General features: G+C 44.8%; 2 protein-coding genes across 2 annotated transcripts; one reads left to right on the forward strand and one right to left on the reverse strand.

Annotated features, from left to right (window-relative positions):
- Window positions 1-8,639: 8,639 nt before the first annotated feature.
- On the reverse strand, window positions 8,640-9,290 carry h2ax1 (H2A.X variant histone family member 1). Its single transcript, XM_083926924.1, has one exon. The coding sequence runs from the start codon at window positions 9,277-9,279 to the stop codon at window positions 8,893-8,895; it is 387 nt and encodes a 128-aa protein (XP_083783050.1). The 5' UTR covers window positions 9,280-9,290; the 3' UTR covers window positions 8,640-8,892.
- A 307-nt stretch (window positions 9,291-9,597) lies between these two features.
- On the forward strand, window positions 9,598-9,977 carry hist2h2l (histone 2, H2, like; the record flags this gene model as incomplete). The annotated part of the gene is given in 2 exon segments (XM_083927033.1): window positions 9,598-9,657; window positions 9,660-9,977. Coding segments are annotated over 2 exon segments (378 nt in total).
- Window positions 9,978-15,731: the final 5,754 nt, after the last annotated feature.

Below are 15,731 nucleotides of genomic sequence, written 5' to 3' on the forward strand. Positions count from 1 at the left end.
AAAGCCCATTCAAGTGGATTACCAAATACAATCCAAAGGAAGGAGCCCAGTGGTTTGATAGTTTGGTGAAATGTCCCACACAGCTTTCCCCACAGCACCGAAACATTACGCAGATCTCAGGGGGCAGGGGGCACAGTGAAGAGAAGTGAAGAGAGACACAATGGTTCATGTTTGTATTTTTTTTTACCGGCTGTGAAACAAAGATGAAAAGCTTCCAACCCAGAAACCTTTCATAGGCTGCCATTGAGGTACGATGAACGTGCTCTGATAAACCAGTGACTTGTTGTTTTGAATCTGGACAATGAGGCGCAGATGGAGACGCTTAGGCAGAGGGATTACCGTGTCTGCAGCAAAGATTTGGAAAAGGACGACTTCATAATTCCTAGAAGAGCATCTGACCCAAAGAATGTGTGCTTGAAGAAGAATGCACGAGTGCAGCAACTGACTACGGATAGACTGGAGGTAAAGATATTACACCAAACTATCAAACCACAACGTTTACGTGTTTTACTGGAATAAATCATCTCCTTACTTTTGGATTGCATTTGTAATCCACTTCAATGGACTTTACTCTGAGAGGAGCTACCGGTCGAGTAGGTCATTCTTTAAAACACTCACAAACTATGTTGTTGGTGCTTCAGTTAATGTGTAAGGACTCTTCTCATGCTACTGCAGAGGTTTGGTGTTATTTTGAGCAGTGTTAGTGGTTGAAAAAGAGGCATTATGCCTTCAACTCACCGCCCGAGCTAATCCGTGTTAGCCGCATTTGGCTGTTAGTGACTGTAAGCTACTGTTGTTCGTGCATGAAAAAAATTGTCTCGACGGCTTATTTGATGATGCAATTTGCCTTAAAAGACCCTGGGATGATTTTACACCGGAATTTCCCTTTAACAGCTAATAACATCAGCTGTTACCACCTCTACCGTATCATCACTTGCTGTTGTTTTTTTTTAGCAAACACTCACTGACGGCTTGTTTGCCTTAAGTAGACCCCATTTTAACTAAACTTAATGTTTTTTTCCTTTTTTTCTCACTTGGCTCACTTTTTCAACCTTCGTCTTTGCCTAAACTGAAGGTCACGTACACGGCACACTAAAAACAAACAAACCAGTTCTCTGATTGGTCGATCTCACACACACACACACACACACACACACACACACACACACACACACACACACACACACACACACACACACACACATGTTCCCACATATGTCCTTACTACAAGCCTGACTCAGAAGTTGGAAGTTCCCGATTTCCGATTACAAGTGAACGCAGCATAATTGTTGGTGACAATCTTGACCTACTGTCAGCAGCGTCACTAACATGGAGGTTTATTTACATCTAGAGAGGGAATGTCTCCACAGACACACAGATATTGGAATACTCAGCAAAGAGGCAACAAGTGCTTTCATTAGTGGGTCACATGATCGATCACCATTGTTTTAACTCACTCTGTGATAGACAGTAACTTAAAAGGCAATTAAATAGATCAAAATCTTACAGAGTCCAACTTTGCAGTAGTTTTACATGTCTTTGAGTTTCTGGAAGGTTTTGTGATTTTAGGCAGCATGTTATACTGCAATGTTAAATAAATTAGGAGAGTATACTTTATCAAGACAAATATCATTATCACTAGCCGACATATTCAAACTAAAGGGGAAATGTTTGGTCAGCTCCAGGGGCAGTGTGCTCCACCTGTCCCTGAACTTTGACCTGAAAGGCAGACGGGTTGTCAATTAATCGTGTTTGTGTTCTGTTTTTCTCCGTAGTTACCCGTGTTCCCGTTTCCTGTCCGTCTCCTGATCTCCCGTTGTCTTCCCGTTCCTGTATTCCAGAGTTCGTTTAGTTAGTCTTGTGTTTGTTATCTGTAGTGTTTTGCGTTTGTCCGTTTGTATTATTAAACGTTTATTTTGTAACTTTATTTTTTGTCTGTGTCTGCATCGGGTCCACCTTCGTGTTATACCTAAACTGTTCATGACAGAACGGTCCGGCCATAACATGGACCCCGCGGACATGGAAACCGAACCCCCGGGTTTTTCCGTGCGTCACACGGTTACTTCCCATGGAGTACTCCTCGGTAAACATTCACCGACGCTGCAAGGAATCCTGGAGACTCTCAGTCAGTTGACTGCCTGCGTTTCTCGTCTGGAGTCAAGTCAGGTGAGACCTTTCCTTGCTGCTCCCGTGAATGCTGAGTCACCCGCTACTGCTGTGAGTACTAATTACTAATGAGTACTAATTTTTCTTTTCCAGTGCTCTCTGGTGTTTGGTCAGCAGCCCCGCACATATGCTAACGACTGCACCAAGATAGCATATGTGCTGGGGTTGTTGTCAGGTAGGGCTCGAGCCTGGGGAGCTGCGTTTTGGAACAATCCCCTGACTCGGCAGGCTACGTTCCAACAGTTCTCCAGTGAGATCATGTCTGTGTTCGATCATCCCGTCTCTAATAGCGATTCCAGCAACCGGTTGCTGGATTTACGTCAGGACTCCGCTAGCGCTGCAGATTACTCCCTTGAGTTTCGCATGTTAGCGGCATAATTAGGGTGGGATGATCGGGAGAGCACTCTCTTCAGAGCATTTAAAGGGCTTAATGAGGAGGTTAAAGACAGTTTAGTGGGGAGATCTGATACTGCTAACCTTCAGGAGCTCATTAGCCTCGCTATTAAAATTGACAACCGTCTGCGTGAGAGACGCAGCGATAGTCGGTCAGGGTTTCCGATGACTCCTGTTCCCTCCATTAGCTTTCCCGAGCGGATCCCTGTACTACCCGTGAGCAGTCGGGTTCCTTTATCCTCTGTTCCGGGCCAAGAGGAACCCATGCAGCTAGGCCGTAGCCATCTGACCCCCGCGGAACGTGAACGGCGCTTCCGTAACCATTTATGCATTTATTGCGGGGATCCGAATACCCAGATATCTAACTGTCGTAATAGGTTAAACTGTCAGACTCACCAGTCACAGGCGGGGTCCTGGTGAGTCGTTCAGTGGTTCCCAATAATCCCCGTCAACGCATAAATTTGGATGTGGTATTGTCGTGTGAGGGCAAGGAGTATTCCCTTCAGGCACTCGTTGACTCAGGTGCCGACACTAACATTATTGATTGCGATTTCGTTGCCAGTAACGCCATTCCCATGAGCCAGCTGGAGACCCCCTTAAGTGTCAACAGTCTCAGTGGGAGCGAACTCGCTCAGATCTCCGCTGAGACCTTGCCATTAACAATGTCTCTGGCTGGCAACCATTCAGAGTCTATTCTATCTATCCTTACCTCCTCACCATCCTTACGACTGCCCCATTGAGCTTTTGCCTGGATCAACTTTTCCCACGAGTCGCCTTTATAATCTGTCTGGTCCTGAACGGAAGTCTATGGAAACCTATATTAACGACTCACTCAAGTCAGGGATTATTCGTCCTTCGTCTTCTCCATTGGGAGCAGGGTTTTTCTTTGTGGCTAAAAAGGATAAATCCCTGCGTCCCTGCATAGATTACCGGGGACTTAATAATATCGCCATAAAAAATAAGTACCCCCTACCGTTGATCAACTCCGCCTTCGAGCCGCTACATGGCGCTACTGTTTCTCTAAGCTCGAACTCCGTAATGCTTATCACCTTGTGAGGGTGAAAGAGGGGGACGAGTGGAAAACGGCTTTCAATACGCCTCTGGGGCACTTGAGTATCTAGTCATGCCTTTTGGCTTAACTAATGTCCCGGCGGTATTTCAGGCGCTTGTTAATGACGTTCTTCGGGACATGCTCAACCGCTCCGTGTTTGTGTATTTAGACGACATCCTGATTTTCTCTAGGGACTTGAATGAGCACGTGGTGCACGGAGAATCGTCTGTTCGTCAAAGCCGAGAAATGTGAGTTTCATGTTTCGTCCGTAGCCTTCTTGGGGTATATTGTTGAGAGCGGACAGGTTTTTCTTCCGCCCCTGTTCTTGTGCAACCGGACACTGGTCTCCAATTCATCGTCGAGGTGGACGCTTCAGACCTAGGAGTGGGGGCGGTCCTGTCCCAGCGAGCGGTTTCCGACAACAAGATTCACCCTTGTGCGTTTTTCGCTAAGAAACTATTCCCAGCAGAGAGAAACTACGATGTCGGAAACCGTGAGTTGCTAGCCGTCAAGCTAGCACTGGAGGAGTGGCGTCAGTGGCTGGAGGGGTCGGAGGTTCCATTTGTGGTCTGGACAGACCATAAGAATTTGGCCTACATACAGACGCCCAAGAGACTCAACTCCCGTCAAGCCAGTTGGGCCTTGTTCTTTGGGAGATTTAACTTTACCTTGACCTACATTCCAGGGAGCAAGAACATAAAACCTGACGCACTTTCGCGGCAGTTTGGACCTGCCGAGGAGGTGGAGTGCGGCGTAGAGAACATCGTCCCTTCATCTTGTGTTATGGCAGCATTAACCTGGGAGATCGAGGCCACGGTCAGGCAGGCGCAGCGCTCACATCCCGACCCTGGTGGTGGACCACCGGGACGCCTGTTTGTTCCTTCCAGTGTTCGCTCTCAGGTACTCCAGTGGGGACACTCGTCACGGCTCTCCTGTCACCCCGGAATCACCAGAACTCTAAATCTTCTTCGTCGCCACTTCTGGTGGAGCTCTATGGTACCAGATACCAAGCAGTTTGTCCTGGCTTGCACCGTCTGCGCTCGAGGGAAGGCTTCCCATCGACCTCCAGCTGGCCCTCTGCATCCTCTCCCGGTTCCTGGTCGACCATGGTCACACATCGCCTTGGATTTTGTTACCGGACTTCCCATGTCTCAAGGTAAAGACACTATTGTGACGATTGTTGATCGCTTTTCCAAGATGGTGCATTTTGTCCCTCTACCTAAGCTGCCATCCGCCATGGAGACTGCTCAAATCCTCGTGGACCACGTATTCTGCCTCCATGGAATACCTGCGGACATCGTCTCCGACCGTGGCCCCCAATTCACCTCCCGGGTCTGGAAGGCCTTCTGCCAGGCCTTAGGGGCCAAAGTCAGCTTATCCTCTGGGTTCCACCCCCAGTCAAATGGTCAGACGGAGCGGGCAAATAAAGATCTGGAAACTGCCCTTCGTTGCATCTGTGCCTGCAACCCTTCTTCGTGGTCTTCGCAGCTTTCCTGGGTCGAGTACTCCCACAACTCCCTAACCAGAACCGCTATAGGTATGTCCCCCTTCGAGGCGTCTTTGGGTTACTTACCTCCTCTGTTCCCGACCCAGGAAGCAGAGATAGCCGTGCCATCCGTCCAGCACCATCTCCGCAGAGTGCGTCGGATTTGGAGGGAGACCCGTGGGGCGTTACTCCGAACGGCAGAGCAGAACCGGAGGATGGCAGATCTTCATCGCATCCCTGCACCCAAGTACAGACCAGGACAAAAGGTTTGGTTGAACTCTCGAGATATTCCCCTGAGTATCTCCTCTAAGAAGCTGGCTCCTTGGTTCATTGGTCCTTTCGAGGTCGAGGCCATCGTGAATCCCAGTTCTGTCCGTCTCAAGCTCCCTACGTACCTCAAAATCCACCCGACCTTCCATGTTTCCCAAGTCAACTCCGTCACCACCAGCACGTTATGCCCACCTGCCGTCGTCCCACCACGACCCCCATACCGTTGACGGCCATCCGGCGTACACAGTCAGGGCAATCCTGGACGTGCGATGGCGTGGCCGGGGGTTTCAGTACCTGGTGGACTGGGAGGGCTATGGACCTGAGGAGAGGAGTTCGATCTCCAGATCCCTCATCCTGGACCCGTCCCTTATCCGGGATTTCTACCGGGCTCAGCCCGAAAGGCCCGGTAGAGCGCCTGGGGGCGCCCGTTGAGGGGGGGGGGGGGTACTGTCAAGATCTGGCTCTGTCAGTGCCCTCCTCTCCTTCGTCTTGTGTGTGTTTGTCTCCCTCTGTCTGCGTTTCCCTGCATGTGCTTCCCCCTGTCTGTCTGTAGGTCCGGTAGGCGTTCCCCAAAGCTGCAGCCTGTTAGTTGATTACACCACCACCTTAAAAGCCTGAAGCTGGCAGGCATGCAGCGCCGGACCGTCGTTGACCCAACCTTGGTAAAACTATTCCCCCCGGACTGGCATCCCCTTTCTCGTTGTGATTATCACGCTCCTCGTAGTAAGTTTATTAATCGTGTTTGTGTTCTGTTATTCTCCGTAGTTTCCCGTGTTCCCGTTTCCCATCCGTCTCCTGATCTCCTGTTGTCTTCCCGTTCCTGTATTCCCGAGTTCGTTTAGTTAGTCTTGTGTTTGTTATCTGTAGTGTTTTGTGTTTGTCCGTTTGTATTATTAAACGTTTATTTTGTAACTTTATTTTTTGTCTGTGTCTGCATCGGGTCCACCTTCATGTTATACCTGAACGTTCATGACACAGGTGGTCAATAAAGTATAGACGTCCTTATCCTCATACTGAAACTTATTGGGAAAAAGTTTCTACAGTAAAGTGCAAGCGTGAAAGCCTTGGCATCTGAATTTTCATCTGCTCATCTATGGACTTTAACTTATTTCAAATCATTCTGAGGCAGAGCAGAAGGGCGTGTGTCCCAATCATCATCTTCAGACTAAAGAGATGTTTTGCTTCTTTTGTTGGAGAGTAATTCTATTTCCAGAAAACACATGGACCAGTGTTTGGTTCTGTGGTCAACACACACACACACACACACACACACACACACACACACACACACACACACGATGAAAATCCTCAGCTATTTCCATCTGAATGAGATAAAGTAGGCTCAGGTTTACATTCTGAGTAATGTTTGGTTACTTAAAGTGAAATTCCGGCATAAAATCATCCCAGGGTCTTTTTAACACTCATCAAATGAGCCATCAAGACACGTTTTTTTTCTCGTGTTTTAACTATTAATGGAGATATTCCAGACAGTCTCGAACAGTCGCTAACAGCTGCATGTGGCTAACATTGATTAGCTCGGGGCAGTACGGTGAAGGCATTCAAATGTCTTTTTTAACCACTAATACTGCTGAAAATAACAGCAAACCTCTGCAGCAGCATGAGAAGAGTCCCTACACAGAAAACAAAGCATCAATGGGCTCCTGTCTTTGGGATTGACTTTGGTAATTCATTTGAATGGACTTTACTATGAGAGGAGCTGGTACAGGGGCCAGTAGTTTAGTCTTTAAAACACTCTTTTAATAAATTCTGGGTTTCTCACTAACTACGTTGCTCCTTATAGGAAAAATAAAGTTATGAAGAATGTTCACTCAACTATAGAATTAGTGGATTGGGTAAGTTTTAAATACAAACAAATGTTAAACAAATGCTTAAACCGATTTGTTGTTTGGCAGCATACATTTAGAGGGAATTCAATAAAATGCTGTGAGCACTTTCAAAATAAATCAATTTTGGTGACTTGATTTTGACTGATCTTTTCTCTGGCACAACCAGGAAGAACAATATTGTCTTGTACACTCTATTTAAAAATATGTTGGGCAGATACCATATTTGGTGAGCATATTCATAATGTTATACTTTGAGCCCTGTCAATTCTTCTTCTCTAGTGGCCACGATGTCAGCTTTATAAACAAGGTATCACAAAATGTAGTATTTCACTGATTTTCACTGAAAATAATTCTACTAGGGCTACACGGTGGTGTAGTGGTTAGCACTGTCGCCTCACAGCAAGAAGGCTACAGGTTCGCATCCCGGCCTGGGCCTTTCTGTGTGGAGTTTGCATGTTCTCCCCGTGTCAGCGTGGGTTTTCTCCCACAGTCCTAAGACATGCACTTGTTAGGTTCATTGATGACTCTAAAATTGCCCGTAGGTGTGAATGGTTGTCTGTCTCTGTACGTCTCTATGTGCCCTGTGATAGACTGGCGTCCTGTCCAGGGTGTACCCCGCCTCACGCCCAATGTCAGCTGGGATCGGCTCCAGCACCCCCGTGACCCCGACCCCGGGATAAGCGGTTGAAAATGAATGAATGAATAATTCATAATATAATAATGAATGAGTAGTTCAATCAAGGGTACTTTATACATTAGATAATTATGTAGATCAAGCAAGACCAGTCTTTGTAGGAACTACATCATTGTTTTAATGCAAGAAATACATTTAGCAAGTAGAGGCAGCTTCATTTTGACAGTAAAGTCCATTTCATTTTGCAAGTATAATCAACATTATTTTACACAACATTATTTTACAAGAAAAGTTAAAGTTGGCTTTACTTTGAAATGTATTTCTTGCGTTCAAAAATATGTGTAGTTCATACAAAGATAGTCTTGCTTGGTCTACATAATAATCTGATATAAAAAGTGGGGATTTTTTAAAGTAAATCAAGCAGGATCTTTGTATCATTGTAGGTCTCCGAACTAGCAACAAATAAAGCCATGAAGCAAAACGTCAGCTTGTTTCCTTCTAGGGCTGTCTCCATCCCTTCACTGACAGCAGGGACTGTGGTGTGACCCCTCCTAATGTGGAGGACCTGAACCTTTACATGGCAAAGGCAGATTTCTCATTCCGTATCTAAATATTCAACTGTACCATTTTCAAACCATGTTAGAGCTGCGGCCCATCCATGCACCCGATGATGACAACAACATACAGACTGAATATATCCGCCCTGTGCCAAAAGGCTGCAGGACATTTATTGAAACAACATGACAAACAATACAACGATTTGAAGGTTTTGTAGCAGCATTGCGAAAAGAACGCCCCTCCCTTTAGCATTGGTCCATATTAAGAAGTGATTTCCCCCATGGCCGTCATCATCCCCAGCCTTCACACAGCGCCTCCATTTTCCAGAGCCGACTGAGCAGTCTGAATAGTCTCGATGAGAAGCGAGTGTATGCTTTCATTGTAGAAACGGAACATCAAACACTGTCCCTAATGTTTATCCAAAAAACCAACACCGACATGAAAAAGTGGCTGGCTCCGAGGTGGGCGCTGTGTCCCGGAGAGTCTCTTATTTGCTCTTGGCCGGTTTCTCCGTCTTCTTGGGGAGGAGGACAGCCTGGATGTTGGGCAGCACGCCGCCCTGAGCGATGGTCACACCCCCCAGCAGCTTATTAAGCTCCTCGTCGTTGCGCACGGCCAGCTGGAGGTGCCGGGGGATGATCCTGGTCTTCTTGTTGTCCCTGGCCGCGTTGCCTGCCAGCTCCAGGATCTCGGCGGTCAGATATTCCAGCACGGCCGCCAGATACACCGGAGCCCCAGCGCCGACGCGCTCCGCGTAGTTGCCCTTGCGCAGTAGCCTGTGGACTCGACCCACCGGGAACTGGAGTCCGGCCCTGGAGGAGCGGGACTTGGCCTTTGCTCGGGCTTTGCCTCCAGTTTTCCCTCTGCCAGACATGATCGTTTAAAGTGTAGTTATCGATCGGGCGGACACACTGAGGATGTGGCAGGGAGAGTTTGGGCTTTACGTAATGCCTATGTGAGTAAACGCATATAAACCGCAGAGGCTTCTCTGATTGGTCGAGTGAAACTGAAGAGCATGAGCCAATAGTGCAGCGCGCCACGCGTAAATGATTGTCCCATGTTGAAGGATGCTCCAATGGCAAAGGAGGGATGGCCCACCCTCATTTGCAAAGCCATGTCATTAATACGGGACTGTGGGAGAGGCGGTAACTCGAGCTGGTTCCTTCCTGCCGTGTATCTGCTGAAAGAGAAAATGCCTGATCCTGCAAAATCAGCTCCAGCGCCTAAGAAGGGCTCCAAAAAGGCCGTGACCAAAAGTCGAAGAAAGGAGACAAACGGCGTCGGAAGACCAGGAAAGAAAGCTACGCCATTTATGTGTACAAGGTGCTGAAGCAGGTGCACCCAGACACAGGGATCTCCTCCAAGGCCATGGGCATCATGAACTCGTTTGTCAACGACATCTTCGAGCGTATAGCTGGAGAAGCTTCACGCCTGGCTCACTACAACAAGCGCTGCACCATCACCTCAAGGGAGATCCAGACGGCCGTCCGCCTGCTGCTGCCCGGAGAGCTGGCCAAGCACGCCGTGTCCGAGGGCACCAAAGCCGTGACCAAGTACACCAGCTCCAAGTAGAGGTGGACAGAGGTTCCACACAGAGGGAAAACAGTCACCAAATCACCACCAAGACCATCTTTAAACCCTCTAAAACCCTCTTTAAAACTCTGTTGGGCGATTACTTTGACAAACCTGTTTTTCTGTGGATTTTTAACATTTTTGAGAACGAATGCCAGCCCACACATAGATGTTCAATGTTTTGTGATTCATGGGAACTGGATCCCGCCATTTTGTTTCATTCTTTTCTGTTGTATAATGTTTTTAACAAATCAAAATAAATTAAGAATGAATGTCAGCCGGTACTCTTCAACTGAAGAGGTCTCCTTTTCACCATTGTAATACTGATTTGTATGCTACATGCACCTTAGAAAATTACCAAACTGTATAAAATGCCACAGTTTAAATACATGTTGTTACTACCAATGAGAAAGGTTGTTTCAACTTGTAATCTGGTAAAATTCAGTGGTGTGCACAGGGGGGTGGGCGGTTGCTGAAGGTCTACTCACACCCACCATTCGCACCGCGCCCAAGCACAATTCACGACTAAAGTCTAGCTTGTTTGACCAGTGTGAGTGCAACTGTGCCATGCCCAGACACGTCTCACTTTTCCTTTTATGCACAGCAAGGATCCACTGAGCTAAGTGTGATTGCACATTCGCCTGCACCAACGGTGTGATAAAAAATATCTCCGTCCACATGAAACCTCAAAATCCACCTCCGTCAGCTGGTCCCGTCTAGAGTGCTCCACAAGTCTCCATGGATACAACTTAGTGTTTACCGTCGCACAGTGTGACGTCAAACAAAGTTGACAATAAATTGCAGTTTCCCTCAGTGTTCCTGTCCCGACACGACTGCTGAAACCAGACTTTTTCAAAAAGTTTACCCTGGACTCTAGTTACAAAAAACTCTGGTTTCAGGAGCAACAACTGCGGTTACATGTGGATGAAAGACCAAACCATGCAGAGAAACACACGGTTTCAAAATATGGCCCCTGAGACTACAAATGTCATCACGCCATACAAGTAAAATCTGTTGGAAGCTAATGGGTAGTGTAGTTTGTTTATAACCTTACGTTAGCTTGTGAAGATCATCTTGCTTAAAAAATGTGTACCACAAACGTTTGCTACAAAGCTTTGTTTCTGCAATAATCCAAAATCCAAGGAAAAAATTCCCATTAACTTGTTGTCAAGGGAACCAGGGTGATGCTAACTTCAGGGTAGGCCTACGAAAATACACCGTCCCTGCAGAGCTCTTTACAGCAGACTCACTGGAATAGAGTGGCACCAATGGTGGCTCGAGTTAATGTGGGGGGAAAGGTGCAGGTGGTGCATGAACTACGTACTATTGTGGGGCAACTACTGATAATTGGAGTGTTTGGATTGAATGCATGGATTTGACTTTAATCTGCAGTATGGATCAGAGTAGGCTTTAATAGGCTTCTCTTGAGTCGGAGCTCAGGGTTCGGCTTTTCTGTAAATGTCTTTCAAATTATTATCTTCCCATAATGTCCAAAATGACATTAAACATCTGAATCTAAGAAAATGCAGCAATACCAAAGTATACAAATACTGCATTCAAAAAAAGGTACAAAATTAGAATTGGTTATTGGTATGTAAATAATGAATCAATACAAAAAGTATCTGTTATACAGCAGAGTATACACTGGTGTTAAATCATATAATTTGAATATTTTCAGGCTACTGATTCATTATCATGTAAACATTTGTAACACAGCTGTTCATGGAGAACCTAATATTAATGACATATTCTTTTGAGAAAATGAATATATACAGTACAGTGTGTCATGTTCTATAATCTGTCAGATAAATGTAGTGTATTAAAAAGCACAATGTTAATTGAACTCACTGGATGATTGTGGGCAGGATTTCCATCCAATGAACGTGTTCCTTGCTATTGTGAGGACTTCACCTCTATATGTGGGGCGAGGTTGAGCTTTTGAGTATTTTGCTCAGTGTTTTATAAATCTGTCTGTCTGTCTGCAGCTAGATATTATTATCATGACAGTGTCACAACCATACAAGATACAGTCACAAGATTCTGCGTGAGGAAATCAGGTCAGCTGAGTCAGTGATCTTCTCCAAGGCCCTGATTAAAACAGACATTTATTGGAGAGCCTTTCCTTGTTTGATTTCAATTTGAGGTTCCATTTCTTTCAAAAATGTTTTCTTGAGTCCTACTGGACTCAAGGACTAATGAGAGCGAGAGCACGGCTTAAATATTCTATATTTCTACTACTACTTTATTATATAATTCCATTTCTGCGTGGACTGTAGGGTTGTCAAAAGAATATATACTCGGAAAATAATCAATACTAAAAATTTGTATCAGATTAGATACTGAGCTTAAAGTAGCCGATCTAACACCAAAATCCAGGTCTTAGGTCTAAGTCTGAGCTGTGTCAGGACTCCGGTCTTGTCGGTCTCTTCCCTCTTCCTTTGGTGTGAGTTTGTCTGTTTCTCCTGCTTGTGTGTTTGTCTGTGTGTTTGTCTGTTGGAGCTGGTCGGCGTGGTTCCGCCCAGCTGTGGCTCATCTCCTTGTTAAGGCAAATGGATAAAGAGCCAGATGTGACCCACGTCCGGTGCCAGACAGTATTGCTATTTTTTTTGGTTCGTGTCTCTCTCCTGGTTGGCTACCTCCTTTATGATCGTGTTCCCTTTCCGTGTTGCTTTGTCTTGTGTTAATCGTTTCTTTGTTTCTCTTGTTATAGTTTCCCGAGTTCCTGTTTTCCACCATCTGTTCGTGTTTCGTCTCCTGATCCCTGCGTTTGGTTTTCCCATCGTCTCCACCCGGACCCTGTTCCTGTTTTCCCGTTTCCTGGTTTTTGTTTGTTTCTGGTTTTTGCCGATTAAATATCTGTTTAAATCTTACTGGTTGTGCGTGTCTGCATTTGGGTCCTGCTACTCGGAGTTATTCCCCGCACCGTTCATGACAGGAATACCTCCTCCAGACCAGGTTTGGTTGAAAGCATCAGTTACCATGGTGACACAGCGACTCTAAAAGAGAGTGACTCTCCTGTCACAGCTGACCCAGACTTTGAACACAACATACCTGCTAACAAACTAATCCAGCTTCGTAGTACACCCCACAGATCCCTGTTTACACTGTGGAACAACAACTGATTCACCAACGGAATCCAAGGTTTAATCTTCTTCATGGGATCATTTAATGCACACACAAATCCCTGAGCTCTACAACACAAGAAAACAATCAAGAGAGATAGATAGATATAGTTATGTGTAACTGTACATGTACAGTCGTACAAAATTCTGCCTTCATGTTTTCTAATTTTCTCCCTGTGGTATCAAAAATGGTATAGATTTTCCTGGGTATCAGTATCGACTTTGAAATTCTAGTATCGTGACAAACCTACTGGACAGGACTTTCTTGTTGGAAAATAAGAGGACAACTCTTTCTTTCAGGCAAAGTTACTTGAATTATATTTTAGTAAGTTATTTTGATTTCCACATTCAATTGTAAGAAAATATAACTGAACAGCTAACTGAATACATTTCTACATAGAAAACCTACTTAAGTGTGTTGACATCTTATACCCTTACTGTCTTGTCCAGTGAACAAACATACTGTGATGTCATTTCATTTAAAGTCTTGTTATTTGCATTCAATAGATCATAGTGAAATAATTAAGGACAGGGCAATTACTCAGGGCTAATATCCAACAAAAGCAGAACAGGCTGTTTGTGATAGCATGCAGATTTTGTTACTGCCAGTACCATGAAAGGAGTAGCCTCACTCGGGAATTAACTGGATATTGAGGTTGTTGTGCCCTCAGGTGATAGAAACAGAAACTAGAGAGAGAGGATGTTTGGCAGGGAATATGACTCTAAGTAATTATATCCCTATTCAGCTAAATTAAAGAACTCAGGAGACCCACATATTATCCATTTGTTACATAAAATGCAGGTATGACATGAGGTACAAAAACATCAGTACTGTTAAAGTTTATCTGGCTTCAAACCTGACTCAAGGAGTATGATTGCCAATGTGTTCGATAAAAGCATTCTTACATCCTCTGATTTGAGATGGAGGTATCACATTCCTCCTAAACACTTGCTAAGTAACTGCAGATTACAATCCCATTCCATAAAAACATGTTTTAAATTACTCCGATATAAATGGACAATGAGACTGCATAGAGCACCAACCCTGTTGAATAGGTATCCCCGATCACTGCAGTTAATGTGAAATAAAGGGCACATTTCACTGCCTATGGGACTGCATAGTTATGTAAGGAGGTGTATATATTCTTGGAATGTTTCCTGTAAATTAAAAATGAATCCCTTCAAATAAGAAATCTGCAGAAGCCTTTTTGTCTTAAATATTTACTGATACTAGCATAACTAGATGACGCCTCCTCGTGAATGTTCTTAACACCCTTCTTTCTTGTTTGTTGGTCTGTACGTCATCAAAACTGATAATAGCAAGCACATACTAACTAAAAACACACATGGATTTTTTTTTGGGTAAGGAAGCAATCCATCCACTTGTCCCTGACGGGGTCATTGGGGGGCTGGGTGGCCGATCCCAGCTGACATTGGGCGTGAGGCGGCGTTCACCCTGGACAGGACTATCTCAGGGCACATAGAGACGGACAACCATTCACACTCACATTCACACCTATACACCATTCACGCCATTGTTCCAGTGAAGTCTAATGGTTCCTGGAGGGGATTTGGGGGGGATTTGTGGTTCAGGTGACAGTTGGAGGTTTTGTTTGGCAGGGTGTGCCTTTTCCCTTTGCCCAAGTCTGAGGTGATGAGCAGGAGACCTCATTTTTAAACAAAGAGTGGTAGCTCCCGGCACAAGTGGGGGGGGGGGGGGGGGGGTTACAAATAAGCAGCACTTTAGTGTAACAGAATTCATAACATACCCTTTCTTTTAGGTGTCCAGCATACATATGGCCAACGTAATTCAGCAGTTAATAATATTGTGGTCATGTAACATCTTTAACATTTTTTGCCTGAGGTTCTTGCCTATATTTTAAGGTTTTCTGTAGTTTTGTTCTGATTGTACGGAGCCCCCTGGTGTCAGTCAAGAAAAAAAAGCAATGTACTAAACTGAGAGAATGGATTATTAAACTTGGCAAGCCGAGCCTACAGGTACAGTATTACGTTGGCTACTTCAACGTAAATGAAAGGTGCGTTTGACGTGACAACCAGAATAAATGCAACGTTACAAAAGCAGTCAATGTACAGGGCTAAATACAATATAGCATTAACTGTAAGGCAACTCCTAAATATTGATACATTGACTTACCTGTGAGGTGCGGTGTGTGTTTTTTTCAACTTTATTTTCACATTTTTCACAAATACACACTTAATCCAAACATTTGCTATGAATTATTTTGAATCTATCCAATTTAGTATTAATAAGAAATGTATTTACTGCTGATGTATTACAAGAGTTATTTTAAGGAAATGTAGTAATATAGCCCACCTTTTACTTTAATTTCTTTGTATGTATCTATTTATGCTTTATTTATTGTTTTATTTTCTGCCTTTTTATTTTATTGTGTATTTAAGTACTCTCTCTTCCTAAGTTTACTCATATTATGTCATTATAAATTAAGATTGTAATGTTCAATGTAAGGAGAAATGACAGCCTTATGTTTATACTGTATTTGTTTCTCTTTTGAGTATGATGCCGAAACACAGCGCTCCTCACAGGTAAGTCAATGCATCAACATTAACAAGTAGCCTTGCAGTTAATGCTATATTGTGTTTAGCCCTCTAC

The sequence above is a fragment of the Echiichthys vipera genome (assembly GCF_963691815.1).
Source record: "Echiichthys vipera genome assembly, chromosome: 14".
NCBI classification, from domain to species: domain Eukaryota; kingdom Metazoa; phylum Chordata; class Actinopteri; order Perciformes; family Trachinidae; genus Echiichthys; species Echiichthys vipera.